Source organism: Nasonia vitripennis, chromosome 1, assembly GCF_009193385.2.
Source record: "Nasonia vitripennis strain AsymCx chromosome 1, Nvit_psr_1.1, whole genome shotgun sequence".
In the NCBI taxonomy this organism is placed as follows: Eukaryota; Metazoa; Arthropoda; class Insecta; order Hymenoptera; family Pteromalidae; genus Nasonia; species Nasonia vitripennis.
In genome coordinates, this window is record NC_045757.1 from 4,784,918 (window position 1) to 4,804,276 (window position 19,359).

A 19,359-nucleotide genomic window follows, 5' to 3' on the forward strand; every position below is an offset into this window, starting at 1 on the left:
TCAGACGCTATATTTTTAAAAAGATTATGGTAAAAGATTAGATCAAGTGGCGCGGTAGCGCTACAAAGGCGAGTTTGAGAAGCAGACGAAGCTTTAACGTCGTGACACTATTTATTTCTATATTGGTGTTCAGATTGTTATAATTTCTTGTACTTTTTTACAAAATTATTATTTTACAAAAAGTGGATAAAAATGGCTTTAGAAATAATTCAATACGCTTTACATAATTATACATCAATTATTGGATTACTTTTAAGCAAGAAGCTCATGTGTTTCAATAATGACCTACAACTCGAAACACGTGCCCCTAATCGTAGTTTCACTAGTGGCTTTTTTAGCATCCATGATAATTCCTTGAACATCATAGTAAAAATTTGAAAGAGTTTTGATCATAACGTCTTGTACATTTCCTTCGGCATCGATGTGCTGCACGCGAAAGTCTGTAAAATATCCCTTACGATTGCTTACTGTATATGGACGAATTTGACCAAAGAAACCTTCAAATTTTGGTAGACTTATAATAGAAGTCCTGATGAAGTAGCGGTCGCCAGTAGCTCCAAACTTATTTATACGAATGTTATCTGTATGTGCGTGAGTTTCATAAAATGAACAAGTTATATTCTCTTCACTTTTAGCAGATATATTATAGCAAATACTGAGGCGATTGTGGTCCACATGTACTAAGGCAGGCTTTTCAATCTCAAATTGTTTCATAGTTTCAAACTGGGGATACAAAAATTTGACGTGAGTCTTTCCATTATCCAATACACAGAGGTACCCTTCAGATGGATCATAAGGTTTAATAGTCTGGATATCCACGTTTCGAATTTCGTTTTGAAAACCCAAAGAATAATTTAATTTGATCGACTCGCCCAGGTCACTGTAGCGAAGAGGCATTTTAGGTACTCCAGTATAGTTTACAGTTGGCATGAATGAATAAAAAACGTCGAAGCTATCGTAGTAAGGGACTAAAGATTGAAGGGTACGATACCACATGAAAGCTATCTCTTCAGTTTTGCTAGATGTACAGTCTCGTGGATCAACAATAACGAACTGGTCAAACATGTCGATACGTGGTCTAAGTCGTAAGGCGGTAGTGACGATGACAAGCTTACCATTTCCTAAAGTTACAGCTTTGATTCCGCCGCTTAGTACGTTTTTCGGAAAAACCGAGATCGTGCAATTCTTGTATGCATTATCGTTGTTGACGGAACTCACGGTGATATTACCATTGTATTTTACAATTGCAAGAAGATTGTTATTCACTTTTACGATTTCAGGTTTATATATATATATATATATATATATATATATATATATATATATAGCGAGCTGTCCATTCTTCGTAAATTTTTAATGCTTGGATTTTCTGACTTAAGCAAAATAGTATCCAACAAACAATTAGATTTAATCGTTGTTTTTTCATTGTAAGTCAAGCTATTAATAAATTTGTGGAATAAGAAATTTTTTAATTTTATTTTGATGTTATCTTTTTACTACAATATTCTCAAATCAAAAATCGTCGAGTACAAATATACTGAGTACTAAAAACAATTACTTACAACGAAGCTCCTACTCACAATAAAGATCCGAATTCACTGATGATCGGAGCTTCACTGATGCCCTATTATATTGACAACTCAAGCTACTGCGTTACCATTGGATATTCCAATATTATTTTCATTAATATAATTTTGTAGTGATAAAGATTGTTGTTAAAGTTGGATAAGAGGTGGTGGTAAATCCCGAAAAACATAAAACTAAGAGACTCATCGGTTAGTAGTAAAGAATTCATACAAATAAGTTGAAAAATCTGTGCTGGTAAAAACTGGTCGACTTCGTGCTTTTACATACAGATATTTTGTAGTTGAAAAAAAATTCTAAGATACAAATTTGGTTCAATCCGTCAATGTGAATAACGAAATTGTAACTCGCACTTTATACAATGCTTAACATTCTGACATTTTAATGCATATGACTCGTGGTCATGTTTTTATTCATTTCTTGGAATTTATAAATGTGATGCCATACACTTGACAGTAAGTTTCACCTCCGGCTTATTATACTCTTCTCCTTCTTTCTTCGTCTCGCTCGTAACGAGACAATACTCCTGTTCTAATAAAATTCCATACATTTCGAAGGGATAGTTACCAGAGATCTCTTGAAACTTGATAGGTTCACTGACTTCATCGTCGTGCAGCAGTCTGTCCAATTCCGTACGACCCGGAGCAGCTGGTTTGAGTACTTGTATTTCGATCTCAACAGGTTTCGGTGCCGGGTATATTTGAGCCAAAGCTACTATTGCATTACCACTCTTAAATGTTGTGGTCATTGTACGCGTAAGGTAGTCGTTGTCCGGATGGTTCATCAAGGAGGAGGCCACTAGCTTCTTTTCTTTCGTGTTGAATACGCTGCAGAACGGAGCTCTGTAGTAGATGCCTCCGTAGATGGTTAACGGCGGGTCATCGACCAGACAGGCGGTTCTGTATCCCTGCCAAGAACATTAAAAAATACGTTGCAAAATTGTAAGTTTCTGAACGCAAACTGTACTTAAAATAATATTATGCTCACCTTTGCAGTGGAGAATGATTCTACTCGGTGGCCTATCAGTCCTTCCCATATTCCCACTGGTTCGAATTTTTCCGTCAACTCATTCATGCTTCCCGTCAGGTTTTTGTATTGGTAAGAGTAGAAATAACCCTGTGAGGGATCATTTTCTTTTACCGTGTCTATGAATAAGTTTCTGTCCTCATCCGACTCAGCCTTCAGCTGATGAGGTACTTCGATCTTCTCTCCTCTGACGTTAAAACGGCAAGGCGAGCACGTTTTCTGTGTCCTAAAGAAAACGTCGAAGGTGTCTTGATATGGGACCACGTATCCTTCGTATCCTGACCAGCTGTTGGGTATATTATCCTGAACTCTGGCTACACGCTGTGCGGTGCAGCTCTGTGGGTCAACCATGAATATAACGTAACTAACCACCTTGTGAGCTTTCGGGACTTCGGCAGGTACATTGTAACCCCAGACGATGATCTTTCCATTACCCAATGCTCGAGCTTGTATTCTGGTATTTACATGGTCGTCTTCGGGGTTGATGGCGATTTGACAGGGTTTGAACGAGGTATCGGTGGAGGTTACATTGATAGTAGAATTACTTATTGTCACAGTCACGAGGTGGCTATTGAGCCTTAGAACTGCGGGATTGTAGGTTACTACGGATGACTCCCTGGTGAAAGCCGGACTTTTTAAGACGAATTTCGCTGTCAGGGCCGATATGCAAAACAGCGCATAGACAAGAATGTTTCCGCGAATGAACATGTTGCTGATGTTCTATGATTAAATATCAAATAATTCCCCTAAAACAAAGTAAAAATAAAGTTTGAGGTTTTTGTTGCATATTATTTATACTTTTTTTTCTTTCGAAGATTCAAAGCGTCATAAAGATTATTAAATGTTTATTTCATAATTTTGATGACAATCAATTATCTGAAAGAGAACGCGTAGGCAAAAAATTATCGCTTTTGCGTACTATCTCCCCGATTATACACATTTACTCTAATGTACAGTTCATATAAGTTCCAGAAAATTTTTGAATTTTACAAGGAATAATAAATTGCTATATTATATTATTTGTGAAATCCCTACTCATCAGTTTTATCACTTGACAATATAAATCCATGTACTCTAAACAACTTCTGCTGGTTATACTAACCAGCACACAACAGATAAAATTAATAGTTAAGATATGAGTATATCGGAATTTCCAGAAGATACTTGGAAAATACAGCTCTTAGTAGTTAAGTGAATAAACGTATCTTTAAATGCTATGCAACATAAGTATACCTACTCCACAGAGAGAAGAACAAGTCGGCCGTCTCGGACCGCAGCTACGCTCGAACTATCCAGTTCCCCCTTTGCGCTGGAATTTATATGCACGCGATAATACGGCTACCAATCTAGCCAAGGCTGATGCCGACTGTATCCACTTTATAATTGCCATAAAATTTGGCACTCTGGCAGGTTGGCCAATTTTCGTAATGCTTTCATTGCCGGCGTAGATTATTACTCAGTTAAGAGATGTGTCGGCTTAAGTACTGCTGGACGTATAGTGTATACGCGTGCAAATAAGATGTATTTAGTTTAACAAACTACTTCTTGGACCCAATAGGAGAGTAAGTTGATCTCATTCAATTTAATATCCAAGCCGTAATTATGTTTTGAGGAGAGATGGCAGTACATTGGATGTGTAAGGATTGCAGTCGTGTTTGTCAGTTATTTTTAATTCGAAAATCTCTTTAAATGAGCATTCTCGTAGAATCATAGTAAATAATTTTTTTTTCAAAGAAGCTGTATCGTCACTTTTACTGGTTATTCGTTTATACTTCGCCGTCTACTGCTGGATTCGGGCAGTAGTAAAAAAGGAATTAAAAATGAATATGTATTGATATATTTGTCAATTTACGATGGATTCCTTATAAACAACGTGATAATTATTTATAATTCCAATAAAATAACTTATACTGATCAAAACATACAATTTTTTTAATAATATTCGTTATTTAAGAATAATCTTTTAAATTTATACATCTCGTATGAAGCGTCTCGACGCAACTAATAGCAATACAATACGTATCGTCACTCATTTCAAAAGTCTTCAAATCATAGATTTCACAATAGACTTTGCCTATTTGTTTTGGTTCACTAACTCGCCCGTCGTTATTAATTTTCTGCACGTAAATCGGCGTTTTTGGTTGATGATTTATCCTTACAGCAAAAGTCAGCAGCACACCCTCATTTCCTGACAAGTTTTTCGTGACCAAGTGCGCTATGTTCTCAAAAAAGTCTGAGTAGTTGTCATGACTCAACGTAACGTTTGTCTTCTGTTTCAGTTTATCGTTTAGAAGTATACAGTGAAGAAAGCGGAAATTATTTTCCTCCCTCGAGTGGCAAGTAGTGAAGCCGTGGTGCGATACCGAGTAGTCGTCCGTGCCGAAGCCGCGAAATGTTGAGTGCTGCAATGTGGTATTGAACATAACCTCAAAGTTGGAGTTCAGGCGTTTCAAGGCAGTCGTGTTGGTTTCTGGTTTAACTTGGACGTAGAAGAAACCTTCTGTACGGTCATGTTCCTTTAAGGGATATAATCGTATTGTGTCGGGTTGGTAGAACGGATAAGAATCAGTATCTAATAATAAAAAAAAAAAATTTTTGCATGTAAAAAAACTTGTTAATTCTGACAAAATTTGGTAATCTTACCTGGAATGACAGACCCAATCACTGACGACACCGGTTCACCATTCTCGTTGTACCTGTAAACGTAAGTGTTATTCGACTCGTCGTTTCGCAAGGGTCTAATGAGTACATCCAGCGTATCTTCGTAGCCGATTACGTCGACGACATCAACTGGAAAGGGATCTACGTCTGCTATCTCGAATTTCCGATAAGTACAGCTCCAAGGCTCCACTACGACGAATCTCCACTCGGCCACGTGCTTGTAGGCCGTCAGCCGATAGTTAAGCAGCCAGACGACGACCTTCCCGTTGCCGAGACTAGTGGCTCGTCGTGGATACCTCATAGGATGGGCTAAGTTTAGAGGTACTCTACAGGTGTCGAAGTCCTCGGATTCGAACTGTATAGCGTGGTCCATGTTATCCTTCGAATCCAGAATGTGAACAAGGCTATCCTTGACCTTGACAACCAGAGGATGTGACATGTGGATGTGACGAACGATTTTCCAGTCTTCGGTGACGTTGTGCTTGTGTTTAGGGTCTTCGATGGTAAATAAAACATAAGCACGAACGTGCAAGAGGCTTAGTGCAATTAGCAGAGCTTGAAAGACTGTCATTGTTGGAAATTGAACTTTAGTATTATCTGCAATGGAAATATGTGTATTAAATTTTTATGGAGTTTAAAAACAAATCATAAGTCACGTGCAATACGATAATTTTACTTAATGGTTAATTTTATTTAAAATATAGAGGAAAAATTTAGAATAACTAGAAAAACTGCTCATGTTTTAAAGTGAACAATAAGTGAATTGACGTTATACTTACTCTTATTCAAACAAATGACTGTTATGTTCACTCTCTGCTTCGAAAGGAGCACAACAAATTTCTTGACGTTTGACGTTATCGACGAACAAGAACAGTCTGAATATTTATCGTCGGACTTGGCCTGTACGCAAGAAATTGGAGGTTTGATTGCTGAAATACTATATCTATCATCTACGCGATGTAGCAATCAATATAACACCTAGTAGGAAGTTATAGCTAAAATATTTTAGTAACATAGATAAATCCCCCATTTACATTTCTAATAACTTTATTTAACTTTTGATGGAAAAAATCACATACAACATTCTACACAATGTACTTGGTCATTATAGAGTCAATCGATGAGATAGAGATGCATTGCGATCCATCTTTCATCTCAAAATAGTAAACCTCGTGAATTCCTCTAGGCACAATCCCTAATTCCACGGATTCCCCTACTTGTCCATCCTTGGTCACGTGTTGCAGATATACAGTGTCACTATGGTTTCCATTATTTTTGGCGTGAAGCACATGGAAGCCACCTCGTGGTAAGATTTTCACAAACACATGGTAAATTTCGTGGTCATAGGTGATGGCCACTTCTGCTGGTTGACCTTTAAACTCTTCATCCAAAGTTAAACAGCGTAGACTTTTTCTATTCTCTTGATCGAAGTAACAGACGGTAAACCTTCCGTGTTCCAGACTGTAGGCATCATGGTCGTAACCCGTGTATCTAGAGTGCTTGAATTCAAAGCTATGGATCACCTCAAAGTTGGAGTTCAGTATTTTAAGGGTCGAGGAACCTTCGCGCCTTAGAGGTGTAATGTAGTAGTATCCAGCAGAAGGATCATGTTCCTTGATCATCTTCACCCGGAGGAAATGCTCGTCGGGGATGACTGCAGAGAAGGTTTGGTCGATCTCTCCGTTCTCGCTGTATCTCACCACCCTAGTTCTTTTGGAAGATTTCATATCTTTAAGTAAAACGTCGAAGCTGTCTTCGTACGGTAGAACGCCGATCAAGTTCTCGCCGGTGGTGGCCACGACCAGATCCGTGTGATCACAGGTGAAGGGATCGATGATGTGAAGTCTCCATTCGACGTTTAGCGCAGCTGAAATTGGACTGGTTCGCGACATTTGATTATTTAGCATCGTGAATATGACCTTGCCATTGCCCAGACTTGTTGCCTCGCGTCTGCTCTCAGAATTGTATTTTAGTTTCCTTGGAATGATGCAGCTATGGAAGCTCTTAGGATTTGCAGGATCTACAGAATCAAGCCGGAGTTTACGTATGGAGTCTTCACTACCGGTGACGAAGACAATTTTGTCATTCTTGGACCTTACGGGGATGGAAATGTGCATGCCGTGGTAGTCACGGATGTCCCATGGTAAACTATAGTCGAAAGAAGTCTGCGTTGTCATTACAGTGGCTTCCAGGTAAGAGTTGCCCAGTAAGATAATTAAGAACAAAAACTGCGTTCTTAACATTGTCATGTGTCTTGAGTTATACAAATCTGGAATAAAATAGCAAATTCAAAATAATATCCAAAATGCTTTTTTGTCTACCCAGGGTTTGCGTAAAAAAGTGTGATAACATTATTTAGGTGACCTTAGTTTTTTTGCTCAACACCGTACGTAAGCAAAGACAGTCTTACAGAATATGTAGGCCACACGTCGGACGAAGAAGTAATTCATTATGAAAAAAACAATGTATAATTTTTGTTCGATTGAATTACGACTTTCACTTTCCAATAATAAGTTCATCGATTTATAGCGATAAAAAGCCAGCACACGCGATTGTGTTTATTATAATTAAGCAAATATTATTTCATTTTCCTCTTGCAACCAACGCACTCGATGAAATATTTGATTTTAATTGCAATTTCAATTTATTTTCCGTTTAAATCCTATTATGTTATAACACCGAGATTGTAATCAATATTGTCTCGTTTTACAATGTGTATTCGCGTGACGCAATCGCGAAGTGCAAAAATAAAGTCGTCGCCAATGAATCGACGGTAGAAAACTCGTTTAAAATGATAGAAATTAAAAAAAAAATACTTAATAATAAAACGCCTACCTCGCACGATGTTTACCACTCGCTCTTCGTATCACTGACTGAGAAAACGCGTTAAATTTTTTTGTCGACTCGATCGTTCCGACGATTATGAATGATTCGAGCTTTTATCTTCGAGTGTATTCATTATAAATTTAGTCAAATAGCGGAGAGTTTACGAACTTATCACTCGAGACGAATTATGACGACACCGTCCACCAAATTCAATGTTATCAAACCCGTAGTCGTTCGCGCATTAGTAATGTTTGCAGAGACAAAAGTTTCTTCCACATCTGAAATAATATCGTATGGAAATTCATCGTTTGAGTATGCGCGTTTTTCAAAACAATATAGAATGTCGAGTTCCCCACAACCAGACGAAATCGCTACTCGGCTCTTTCGGCAACTGATGCGCAAAAACAGCGCCGGGACCATCACTCTGTCATCGTAACCAAGGAAACCAGTCCCGAAACTTGGCGGCGGCGCCGCGACAGTTCGACCGGCTTCGAAGGTTTACCACTAGCGCATCTTTATCCACGTGGTAACCCAGCGGTCTATCGAGTTGTGCAACAACTTCGCGATTCCATTTTACGCGTGGTAAATTCAAGCGTGTCGAAACTGGGTTGAACAGGTGGGCTGACGTTAAAAAGCGTGTGTGATAGGGAAATTTCATCGATGCGTCAGCTTGTGGGAATGTGCGAATATCATTTGTTTGTGACTGTATCCGAATTTATTCGTCTTGTTGGTCTTGTGGAAGAAAATGTTCAAATTGATGACAGGATGGAATCGAAGCATTGTACTTCTGTTGATACCCAGAAACTCACCATTTTCTGTTCTGGCTGGCGACGCTGGACGCAGAAGTTCGTCCAGGCCGCAGGCGGCAATCCGTGCGCGACTTGTTTTCAACGATACTGGAGACAACTAACGTATACTCTACGAACACAGTAAGGCCGAGATAGTTCGAAGTTTACTGCGGTACGGTCGAGAGGACGGTGTAGTTCAACTAAGGGTTTCAATTCCATTTTCCAAAACATTCACATTTTTTCCTCTAACGCCAAGTTTTCGGAAATATATTGTCTACATCATAAAGTCATCACAGTAAAAACGATCGTCTTATGTAAAAATACGCGAACTCGAATTCATAACGTCGCGAGATGCAAAAGTCGCGCAAAAATGCATGGAACCGCGAAATTTTTGCGGAAACTATACCAACGTCGGCAAGTAAGTTGGCGCGACACACTTAGTCAGTAGAATGTAAAGTGTTTGTAAGTCCTCGGCGAGTTTCCTCGAAGTTCCTTCGAGACAAGCGAGATAATTCAAGTGTAACGTAGCGCGCGACAGGCGCGGAGTTGCCCTCGAGACTATGCGCGCGCGCTTTAAACTTTCCTAACAATCGCTTACAAATAGGCGATATTTACATCGTGGCTTCGTCGGCGTAATGTGTATTACAAAGTTTCAGCGATCGAGCAAACGAAAAATGTTAATCACCCCCAGTATTCAATTGTCATATCGCACGAAGGCCGACAGAACAGAACGTCGAGTAAATCAAAGCCCTCTGAATTTTTCGCGAGCGGCAATTTCCAATTTTCCAAAAGCTCGCTCCAACCTTTCGCTTCAGACGCATACGTTACATCAGCGTTACTATCGCAGATCCCGTGTATACATAAATAAAGCACGTTAGACTCGCGCGTGACTGCATTGTTACATCGTCGGATGTGTGGAATTCGTGAAAAAGTCGAGAGAAAGCCCGCTATTAAAGGGAATGTTCGCAAGCTCGGCTTTGAGATTGATCGCCGCCGTTTCGTACTGCTGGTGTTCGATGTGCTTTCTCTGGATTTGTAACGTCCGCTACATTTAAACAATTTTTGGATACACCTGTTTTTAAGCGACTTCGGCGATCGATTACAAAGGAATTTTCGTCGGCTGCAGAGATGAATGAAAAAAAAAGTTCGCTTTAAATCATCGCAATATCGACAAGAACATTCAATAAAAAATTCATCCCGTCCGCGGAGCGCCGTTATACACAAAAATGAAAAATAAAAATCACGTCGCAGCAATATCGCCGCGTGCGGGCGCGACAAAATAAAAGTCGCCTGCTCGGCCGCATTTCAAACGCACGCTATATGCGCATGCATGAATTAGAGGCCTGTCTCTCCCGTGTACACCGAGCTTTCGCGAGAGTAGAGAAAAGGAAGTTATCGCGGCCGCGAAACCGCGTAAACACACGCGCTGCAACGTTATTATATAAACTCACGCATATGTACACACTAGCTCTCGTGCTCTCTCTCTCTCTCTCTCTCTCTCTCACCCCCGCGTCGACTCTCGTATTTTCACAGAATAAAGTCACGTATAACACGTGCGCGCGCGGCGCAGCCTCACCGCCACCCCCCTTTGGATTACGTATTCATTGATTAAACAGCCAGTATGTGTGTGTGTGTGCAGTGGAGAACGGAATTTTTTCGACGTCTTCACAGACGGGTGCATAATGAAAGAGGAAGAGAGCTTTTTTATTGCAAGCTCTCTGGCGCGAGCGCGATGAGCTTTTTGTCGGAGGGACGAAGGGGAGGAACGGGTCAATTATGGGATTCTAACTTTGCCGAGGAACTAGAGCCCGGGATTTTTCCGGCGGTGCAGTACATATAATTGAACAACCAAGTCAAACAGCCAAGGTAACAGAAAATTATCGTGGTAATGTTGCGAACTTCCAAAAATTATTATTTTCACTAAATTCAGATCGATCGCCGAGTGTCAAATTTCCCGCTCCTCCATCTAACAAGATCCCAACAAAATATAAACGATCCCAACTCGGAAAGAGCTGCAGCTCGACCCGCGCGACAGCCACTCTACTCGGCGAACTTTCTGCGAGCAGCGGAAAATAGAGCATCGCGCAGCGAGCGGCGAAACCCCGTCGCGGAAAATTCCCGATGGCAAATCATAGCGTAGGGCTGCTCTTGCGCGATGTAAAAAGCAAACAAGCGCAGCCTAACAAAGCGTCGACTGGCGCTCCCGCACATACGCGCTCGTAGCAGCGAGAGAGCGAGAGAAGCCGTAGAGACACTCGAGAGAGAGAGTAGAGCGGAAAATAAAAACGAGGAAAAAGGCTGGGCGTTATAAACGAGAAACGCGGCAATGTGTGTGTGTGTGTTTACGGAAAAAAGGGCGTCGTCGCGAAAGGGTGAGGAAAACGCCGAGACTCGCGAGACTGTGGAGAAGGAGAGAGACAAGAGGAGATTGTTTGCCGATGACGTTTTTCTTCCGTGTGTGTATGTGTATATATATATGTATAGAAAGAGCTTGAGCAGTTCACGAGAAGCCGAGCTGCTTGACAACTGAAGGGAGTTTCGCGTTTCCCGAGTTAACTTCGGAATGAGATGGATTCCGAAATCGAGGATTGAACTAAGCATTCACTTTTGCAGGAGACAATCTTTCGATGCAGTCGTTGACGGCGACTTTCGGAGTTGTGTGGTCGTGGATCATTTCTACCAAATACTTAAAATTACGAATCGTTACAAGAAGCGCCGAGAAAAAAGGGAAAACCATCAGCCTCTCGCGACTCATCACCGGCGGTAGAGAAACTAGCTATTCAGTGAAATTGAGGCTCGGCCTCTACTAGGGCGAAAGTGAGTCTTTAATTTCCTCTCAACTCTTCCGCTCTACCCTTTTTCTCCTCTCGAGAACTCCGAGAGGCTATCCCTCCGTGTAATAACCATCGGATACTCGCTAGGGCTTCTGCTTCCAGAATTTTTTCAAGCACTCGATCGATGATTCCAAAGTGCCGTCTTCGAGTGATACTTCAAACAGCTCGTCGATACGTGTATACTCGTGTGTCTATATAGAGCAAGTCTGACGGAGAAATCGAAGTCGACTGGATTCTTTTTTAGACGAGCTTTAAAAATCAGTTTCAACCTCAAAGGAAGCCGGCGAAGAAGTTCGACCTCGAACTTTGTGTTTAAAAAGGAGCGCGGAAAATTGAGCTGCTATTTTTCCGTGTTCCTTTTCCGCCGGGCGAGTTATTAACTCGGCTGTACAAGCAACGCGTTTGAAAAACCTCGCCCAGCTGAAGTCTTACTCTCGACGTTCGAGGAAGTCCGTTTTTTCGCGTCTGTTTCCGGAATCCAAATTTAATTATCCATACTTCCAACAAAAGCGACGTTGAAATTCTGAAATACCACCCGATATGAGATAAACCTAATTAGGCACCCATATTAAAAATCTTCCATTATGCCCCGTCCCATTGAATTCCCATTAATACCAGAAAATCAATCACAAAAATGTCCAGCTCTTCATGCACATCCATTCTCTACCCCGACCTTACATCAACCCTTCAAACTATCATTACACCGCCAGGAGGTACGAATCCCCGAGCGCTTCACTCCCCCCTCTCCCTCCTCTCCTCGCCTGCATCTCTCGCGATAATAATCCAATTACCGAGGCGTGCAACCAGCCACACACAGACAGAGAGAACAACGAACCGGCGAAGCAGAGGATGATCGATACTTTGACTGTGCGCTGCATTAATTATGCTTTTGTCGCTGTTGCCGCCACCACGATTCGTCTCTCTCTCTCGCTGCCCTGTAACAGCTTCTGGGGCTCTCCCCCGCCGTAGACGGCCTCTAACGAGCATCGATTATCACGGACGCACGACTTTTTCCGCGAGCAGTATTTATAAGCGGCTCTGCCGTGTGTTGCAGAGGTGATGAAGTATTTATACGTGAGCGGCTGCCCGCAGCGAGGGATTGTGCATCGACTTTGGCTTGGGTTGTTTGGGACAGTGGAAGAGGATTGCTATAGGTGTTTCGAGGTTTATTTTACTGACATACGAATGGGGCTCCACTTAGAGATTATCTTTTTATTTTAACTTACTATGCTTTCATTTTTGTTTGATTTTAAAAAAATATACTGGAACATCCAAAAATGCAGAACACTTTTGTGAGCGTTAAATAGGAACATCGCTCGGTAAAGTCTTATCACAAGCCTCGTCAAAGATACCAAACTCACAGCGTGAATTAATTTAAAGACCACCGGCCACATATCCCTTTATCTTGCTCATTGGACCGGTAACAGTCCAGGTGTCGGTTTCCGGATCGTAAATCTCGACGCTCGACAATTCGTTGTAATCTGCACCACAACCTCCAATGGCCCAGATCTTCCCCATATTAGCGATAACTAAAGCTCCGGACCTCGGACTGTTCATATCTGCTAATTTGGTCCACCTGAACAGAGTAAAAATCGAAGATTTCTTACGTGAGTAAAATGTACGACTCGGACGATCAGATGAGTATATCGAAGCACCTATTAGTTTGAGGATTGTAAACCTCGACGGAACTGATTGCGCCGTCATCGTTGTATCCACCGCAGACATAAATCTTGCCGTTCAACGCAGCTGCTCCGCACTGCTCGCGCTTCTCGTGCATTATCGAGTTGAGAGATTTCCACCAGTTCTTGTCGGGGTCGTATCGTTCGACCTGTTTTGTAAAAAGATTTTTTTGTAAGTTATTCAATAAAAAAAAAAAAAAAAATTAGCATGAAGAAAAAAACAATGACGCACCGTGTCCAGCGGAGCATTGTCAAAAGTACCACCGATTGCATAGATAGCATCTCCGAGGGCGACAACAGCGAAGGTTGATCGACAGATGTTCATTGGGCACATCATCCGCCACTCGTTACTCTCCGGACTGTATCTTTCAACCACGTTGCATGGTCCAGAGTAATTTCGACCACCGCAAACGTATATAAAGTCGTTTAGCACGACGGCACCGCTGAGACTGTAAATCACGAAGCACCACACGATAAGAAACCTGTTCGACGATAGTCGCAAAGAAAATTGAATCAAAGGGTTAGTCGACCTACGCTCGCTATGCATCGGCGCCACGCTGGTCCAGGTTTTCGTTTCCAAGTCGTTGACCTGTACAGTCTTCTTGAAGCCGAGCTTTTGAGATTGTCCACCGATTATGTAGAGTTTTTGTTTATGAACTACGCAGCTGAATTCCTGCTTGTTTTCGCCGCGGTCGACAAAGTTGGCGACGTCCCACTGATCTGATAAGATTTTAATTTTTTTGAAAAATCCATCAAGATGTAACTTTATTGTTGAAAAATAACTCTCACCTATAACTGGATCGTAGATTTCGATATTATTGGAATCTTCGGCATCCACCACGTAGATGAGTTTCTTTTCATTGATGTAGACGATTTTTTCGAAAGTTTCGTAAAGAGACACAATTTCCGATACAAATTCACTGCAATTTTAACGAAGTCATGTACATTTTTTAATTTCACGTTTCAATATGAAAACGTTCGTATTAGTATCGTTACCTGTTCTCTTCAACCAAAGACGGGATTTTAGAAAAATATTCAATCACAACTTGGGATTGCAAATTCGATAATCTAGCATAGCTTAGCAGCTCTGTTGTGTAGAATCGCCTCTGATCAATGTTGTACGTGATCCACCGAATGACCGCGTCGAATAGCTGCTCCAGATCCGCGTGTATCTCGTGATTGGAGAATATATCTTTCAGAAGCAAAATATCGAAATTGAGATACTCGTCAGTCTTGTAAACATCTTCGAAATGGGCCACCATAAACTTCTTGCATTTTTTCATGAGCGGCTCGATACCACGTGCTTCGGCAAGACTATAAATTTGACTGACATTACTAGGCCGAAGACAGGTGTAAAAAAATTTGATACACTGCTCTGTTATGTCAGTGAGACCCAGATGATCGGCATCTACCAACAATGTTTGTGCGTTTTCTTCGGTTATAGTAATCGCGCCGGTATAAGCAAACGTAAGGATGGATTCCATGCTTCTAAAAAAATGAATAAAATACACTTTTTCGAAAAATTTTCTTCAACTAAATTTTAAATATTTTTATTTCGAAATCGAAGTTGTTGGAACTCACTGTGCACTAACATCTTTCACGGAAATAGTTACTTTCGTTTCTTCGTCGGAGCTGTTCAAGATTAGTTCTTGAAAGTACTTTATCGTAGCAGCAAGAATTATTCTATGTGCTGGAAATGATTTGTCTTCCACCTGAAATTTTTTTTACATTGAGCCCTAAAAATACACATAAAAATAGTCCTAAAAGTTATGAGGAGTACGAAAGGACAATCAATGATTCAAGTTCTAGGTCAAGGTCATTCTTCAGGACAATCTTTCTACAAAGGTATGCGGGATAACTGTCACTTGATTTCACTGTACTCACATCAATTATGACATCACACAAATCTCCTTTGGTCCTGATCACGTCTAAACTCGAAAAGTGGCCCTGACGTTCGTAAACAATCGACTTTGGTCCGTCATTCGAGGGTCCATCATTCGAGGGTCTGTCAGACGTAGATAAAAACTTCCATCCGTATGTCTTAGCCTCCATTTTATTTTTACTCGACAAGATAACTTTATCACAAACTTTACTGCAGTCCCAAAAATGACGTAAACTATATACTTTCGCTAGCCACTAAAAAAGTAAAACAACACTTTGTATCGCTCTAGCTTATCCTCCAGCGATAAAGTCGTTCCAGTAACCTCACTTTTTCTCACTGGATTCAATCTCGAATCACTCAAACTTTACAAACTTTCACTACACTTCGCAAAAATCTGGCAACATCAACGGAGGAAACAGCAAAAGACGCTGTATCATCGCGTCCAAAACAACGCGACAGTTACAACCCACTAACCGACAGCAACGACGCGAGCATTGATTTTTCAGCTGGAGCACGTGAATTGACGCACACACATGTAAGCGTGGGAGCGACACTGTAAGATCAGTTCGAAACGCCTGCAAGTGTGCGTGCGTGTATATTTAGATTCGAGAAGAGGGGAGATGGCGCACGCATCAGTGAACGGCTGCGCAGTGTTGGTGCTGTGCGGCCTCTGGGGTTTTTGGAGGTCTGGAAAGACCAGTGAGTCATGCAGGCACGTGCTGCTCTTCTGAAAATAATAGTGTTATAACGCTTGCATAATATCTACTGTATATGGATGACATGTCAATGACATTAGCTATTCTACTCTAGCTGTTAGTTGCTTTGAAAACATTGCATTTGGTAGTTATTTTTTTAAGAATGATTATGAGACTGTAGTTACTTTGGTTATTTAACACGAATGCAAACAAAGAGTTGACAGAAACGTCGCGGTGATTACAAAATTTTACTAGATAATTGTTGCAGTATTTACGTGATTTATCTAACTATGAATTTATGTAATATTTCTTGTATATTACGCTATAACAGGAAAAAGCTATGAATCCCTCAATAATATTTTAATTACTGTATAAATTTTCCTCGGTATGTTCAACCACATCCTTTTAAAACAAAAATAAGGCTAAACCATCTGCTATAACAAAAGCAAACAAAACTGATCGTCCGCGATACCTATACTTGTTTTGTTTCCATTTTAATTATGATAAATTAATCAAGTACAGTAATTCAGGGGCACATGATCGATGCGCCTGTCAGAATATCTCGAATCCAACGCATCGGCCGAGTACAGAAAACAAAAACAGCAACAAATAATTTGCGAACGAATATTTTGAGGAAATTTGCGGCTGGCTCGCCCAGCATCGCATTCCTATCAATCAATTAGGAATATTTCAATTATGAGGCGGTAAATATAAGTGGCTACGTCGCCGCCGTTTCTATAACAACAATCGATGCGCGTCGAGCATCGGGCACGCATTATGTAGTCTATGTGTACGTTGCGATCGGGAACTTTTAGAATTTCGTCGAATTTCGTTGATCATATACCTTTGTTGATGTTAGCGCTGATATTCTCGGATTTTTTCGCAAATATTTATGCGAAAAAGTCGTGGATCGTGCCTGGTATTCGGAGTATTTTTCCCTCGTCGATGAAACGGTGCAGATAGTTTTACAAAAATTCGAGATGTTATTAATTCATGTTTTGTGGGCTGCATAATTGCGCAGGTATACTTTTATAGCATCGGCATTGTTGCGCTTATGCGTTGAAAAATTTAAAAGAGCGAACTTCAAAATGACGATGTGGTTCGTTGATCGAGTTTTTACGCATATCCCAAGTTGCTGGTAAAAGAAAATTAAGTTAGATAGAACATATTAATCCTGAAACTGAAATAAGAAAAAACTCGCGGAAATCGGGCCATTCACTTTCAGCCTATAACAGCCGGAAGGGAAAAGAAGAAGAAAAGCCGCGCGACCTCGGCGGAACGAGTTCACGGTCCAGGTTGGCTCCACAAGTGGTGATAAACGAGGCCGACGCCACCGAACGGTAGGAGGCACGCGTCGACTATCGACTATACATATAGATAGACTTGTCCTGGGATAGAGCTGATATCGCTCTAAATAGAATAAGGGGATTCTCCGCTCATCCTACTGTCGACTGTCACGAGTAAGGGAACGTCTAAGATCGATAAGCCTTTCACGAGCTGCAGCTATGGTTCGAAGCTTCGTCGTATTTGTAGGAGGTATTGGGAAATAATTAGTCAATTTTATTTATGACTGCTTATTTCAGGTTGCTTCGATATTATACTGCAGGAAGAAAATTAAATGGAAATAGATGAATTTTGTTTTCTTTGAAGATTACGCGGCGATGTATTACTTGAAACATAAAATAAAGTATTCCAAGGGGATGTAAGTTATGAAATGACTTGTCAGTCGTGAATGTTACCTTTCAGAGTTTATTTTTTCTTCGAACAGAACATTTTGACGATAATATAAAAAAATAGTTCAAAATTTAGTAGCATTCTCTGCTATTTTTTTCCTTTATCTCTTATACATCGATAAATGCTTCGCTAAAATCAATAGTAGCTTATTGATACATAACAGTTAACCAAAATCAGACGTTGCTCCAACCAAGCCCACGAGGTATATTTTTTATTGAAGAATTGAATTTAGAAAATTTCAAAGACGCTATGGATACATTAAAACAATCAGTTTGGTGGAATGTTTATGGATTCTACATTATTAAGAAAATATACTTATCGGAAACCTGTCACGAAGCTTACGGATACTTTTAAAAGATTTGGAAACTCAATATTTTTAATTCGATTTTTATGTGTCTAGATTCGCATTTGAAGGTCAAAATTTTTACATTTAATCGTTACAGTCGTGAAGCTCCGATGCCATGGATAGAAGTGAAGACGTACACGCAAGCAAATGGACATTCTTTTACTTTATTTCAAAGGTCGTTGGATTTTCGAGGTAGTTTCAATTTTTTTTAATTTATGCTTTGATTTTATAGAATAAAGATTATTTTTGTACCTGTGCTTATCTAGATTCATTTCCTAACTGCAAAAACTTCATTTTCGATAAAACCCGCGATCTCTCCGGCTACCCAATAAATATTTGCGTATCAAAGCAACACTATTGGCCTAGCTCATCGAGTCCTTATAAAATTCGCGGGGTAGGTGAAAAATTTATGAAGGAAATCTGGTCAAACTTAAATCCTACTGTAAAAGTAACAGCAGCATCAAATAAATTTACAGTGGACCATAAAGGTATTCCAATCATATATTCATTATTCTACGTATTGGATGGGAAATGTGATGTGCATGGACCTATAGATTATTCTCGACAATTATGGCGAAATGAACTTAATACCAATTTTGAAACTGGTGTATGTTGCGTTATTAGTCGAAAGCACAAGACCATAAGCAATATGATTCTATACTTGTTTTCAAATATTAGAATTTTTTTCACAGTATTTTGTATGGTCGTCATTATTACTATTTTCCTTGCATTTTAGTTAAAGCAAATTTTGATCGAATTAATGGTGGATATTCTGGGAGCTGCTGTTGGAGTAGCAATGCTAAGCAATCCAGTAAAATTACTACAAAGAATTGCGTTTATACTGATTGTAATATTTTTCATGACTTTAAATTTTCATTTGCAAAGCAAATTAAGTTCTCTGCTCGTCATCGAACCTCGAGAACAAATTGCAAGCACACAAGATCTTCTGAATCTTGGCTATCAAATCCATATTCCGAATGAATTTCGAAGATATTTTCATCATCCAGCAGCTTACGGAAGAAATGGTAGTCTTAATTCTTGCATACGATCAATGGATTCTGATTCAAAAATCAGCTGCGCTCACGATTGTCGGTACGTGCAATTGATTCTAGGAAATATATCAAAGAAAGTGCATAGTTGCGGATAAAGATCTTAAAAATTATTATGTCTTTATTTTTTCTAACAACCATCCTCTGTTACCTCGCGTTCGTTCAATTTACAATGGACTACATGAATATGGAATGACTATGCTTATAAAGGATTTGATCTACGCCTCTTTCTCAAAGATTGAATTTTATGACAAC

At 40.2% G+C, this 19,359-nt stretch overlaps 4 protein-coding genes across 6 annotated transcripts; all 4 read right to left on the reverse strand.

The window, feature by feature from the left end:
• Window positions 1–1,448: 1,448 nt before the first annotated feature.
• On the reverse strand, window positions 1,449–3,957 carry LOC100118159. 2 transcript variants are annotated; one of them, XM_001602151.6, is made up of 3 exons: window positions 3,848–3,957; window positions 2,572–3,356; window positions 1,449–2,491 (listed from the first exon to the last, which is right to left on the reverse strand). In XM_001602151.6, exons 2-3 carry the CDS (start codon window positions 3,316–3,318, stop codon window positions 2,012–2,014), a joined length of 1,227 nt encoding a protein of 408 aa, XP_001602201.1. In that variant the 5' UTR covers window positions 3,319–3,356; window positions 3,848–3,957; the 3' UTR covers window positions 1,449–2,011. The 2 variants fall into 2 exon arrangements, with proteins under 2 accessions (XP_001602201.1, XP_016845720.1); XM_016990231.3 differs by having other exon boundaries at window positions 3,844–3,946.
• Window positions 3,958–4,065: 108 nt separating this feature from the next.
• LOC107980538 lies at window positions 4,066–5,996 on the reverse strand. Its single transcript, XM_016981418.3, has 2 exons — window positions 5,254–5,996; window positions 4,066–5,182 (listed from the first exon to the last, which is right to left on the reverse strand). Exons 1-2 carry the CDS (start codon window positions 5,840–5,842, stop codon window positions 4,560–4,562), a joined length of 1,212 nt encoding a protein of 403 aa, XP_016836907.1. The 5' UTR covers window positions 5,843–5,996; the 3' UTR covers window positions 4,066–4,559.
• A 185-nt stretch (window positions 5,997–6,181) lies between these two features.
• LOC107980534 lies at window positions 6,182–8,204 on the reverse strand. Its single transcript, XM_016981415.3, has 2 exons — window positions 8,107–8,204; window positions 6,182–7,540 (listed from the first exon to the last, which is right to left on the reverse strand). Exon 2 carries the CDS (start codon window positions 7,518–7,520, stop codon window positions 6,357–6,359), a length of 1,164 nt encoding a protein of 387 aa, XP_016836904.1. The 5' UTR covers window positions 7,521–7,540; window positions 8,107–8,204; the 3' UTR covers window positions 6,182–6,356.
• Window positions 8,205–12,914: 4,710 nt separating this feature from the next.
• On the reverse strand, window positions 12,915–15,852 carry LOC100118039 (kelch-like protein 20). 2 transcript variants are annotated; one of them, XM_008214868.4, is made up of 8 exons: window positions 15,283–15,852; window positions 14,980–15,110; window positions 14,395–14,886; window positions 14,188–14,318; window positions 13,929–14,118; window positions 13,631–13,847; window positions 13,375–13,547; window positions 12,915–13,295 (listed from the first exon to the last, which is right to left on the reverse strand). In XM_008214868.4, exons 1-8 carry the CDS (start codon window positions 15,448–15,450, stop codon window positions 13,094–13,096), a joined length of 1,704 nt encoding a protein of 567 aa, XP_008213090.1. In that variant the 5' UTR covers window positions 15,451–15,852; the 3' UTR covers window positions 12,915–13,093. The 2 variants fall into 2 exon arrangements, with proteins under 2 accessions (XP_008213090.1, XP_031777882.1); XM_031922022.1 differs by having other exon boundaries at window positions 14,980–15,134; window positions 15,283–15,398.
• Window positions 15,853–19,359: the final 3,507 nt, after the last annotated feature.

What these genes read in the sequence shown, in the direction of transcription:
- LOC107980538 (XM_016981418.3), bottom strand. Translation starts at nt 5,842, where the DNA reads ATGACAGTCTTTCAAGCTCTGCTAATTGCACTAAGCCTCTTGCACGTT. An exon ending in GATTGGGTCTGTCATTCCAG is followed by an intron (nt 5,183 to 5,253) that starts GTAAGATTACCA and finishes TTTTATTATTAG; the next exon opens with ATACTGATTCTTATCCGTTC.
- LOC100118039 (XM_008214868.4), bottom strand. Translation starts at nt 15,450, where the DNA reads ATGGAGGCTAAGACATACGGATGGAAGTTTTTATCTACGTCTGACAGA. An exon ending in ACAATGCTCCGCTGGACACG is followed by an intron (nt 13,548 to 13,630) that starts GTGCGTCATTGT and finishes TTTACAAAACAG; the next exon opens with GTCGAACGATACGACCCCGA. An exon ending in TACAATCCTCAAACTAATAG is followed by an intron (nt 13,296 to 13,374) that starts GTGCTTCGATAT and finishes TACTCTGTTCAG; the next exon opens with GTGGACCAAATTAGCAGATA.
- LOC107980534 (XM_016981415.3), bottom strand. Translation starts at nt 7,520, where the DNA reads ATGACAATGTTAAGAACGCAGTTTTTGTTCTTAATTATCTTACTGGGC.
- LOC100118159 (XM_001602151.6), bottom strand. Translation starts at nt 3,318, where the DNA reads ATGTTCATTCGCGGAAACATTCTTGTCTATGCGCTGTTTTGCATATCG. An exon ending in AATCATTCTCCACTGCAAAG is followed by an intron (nt 2,492 to 2,571) that starts GTGAGCATAATA and finishes TGTTCTTGGCAG; the next exon opens with GGATACAGAACCGCCTGTCT.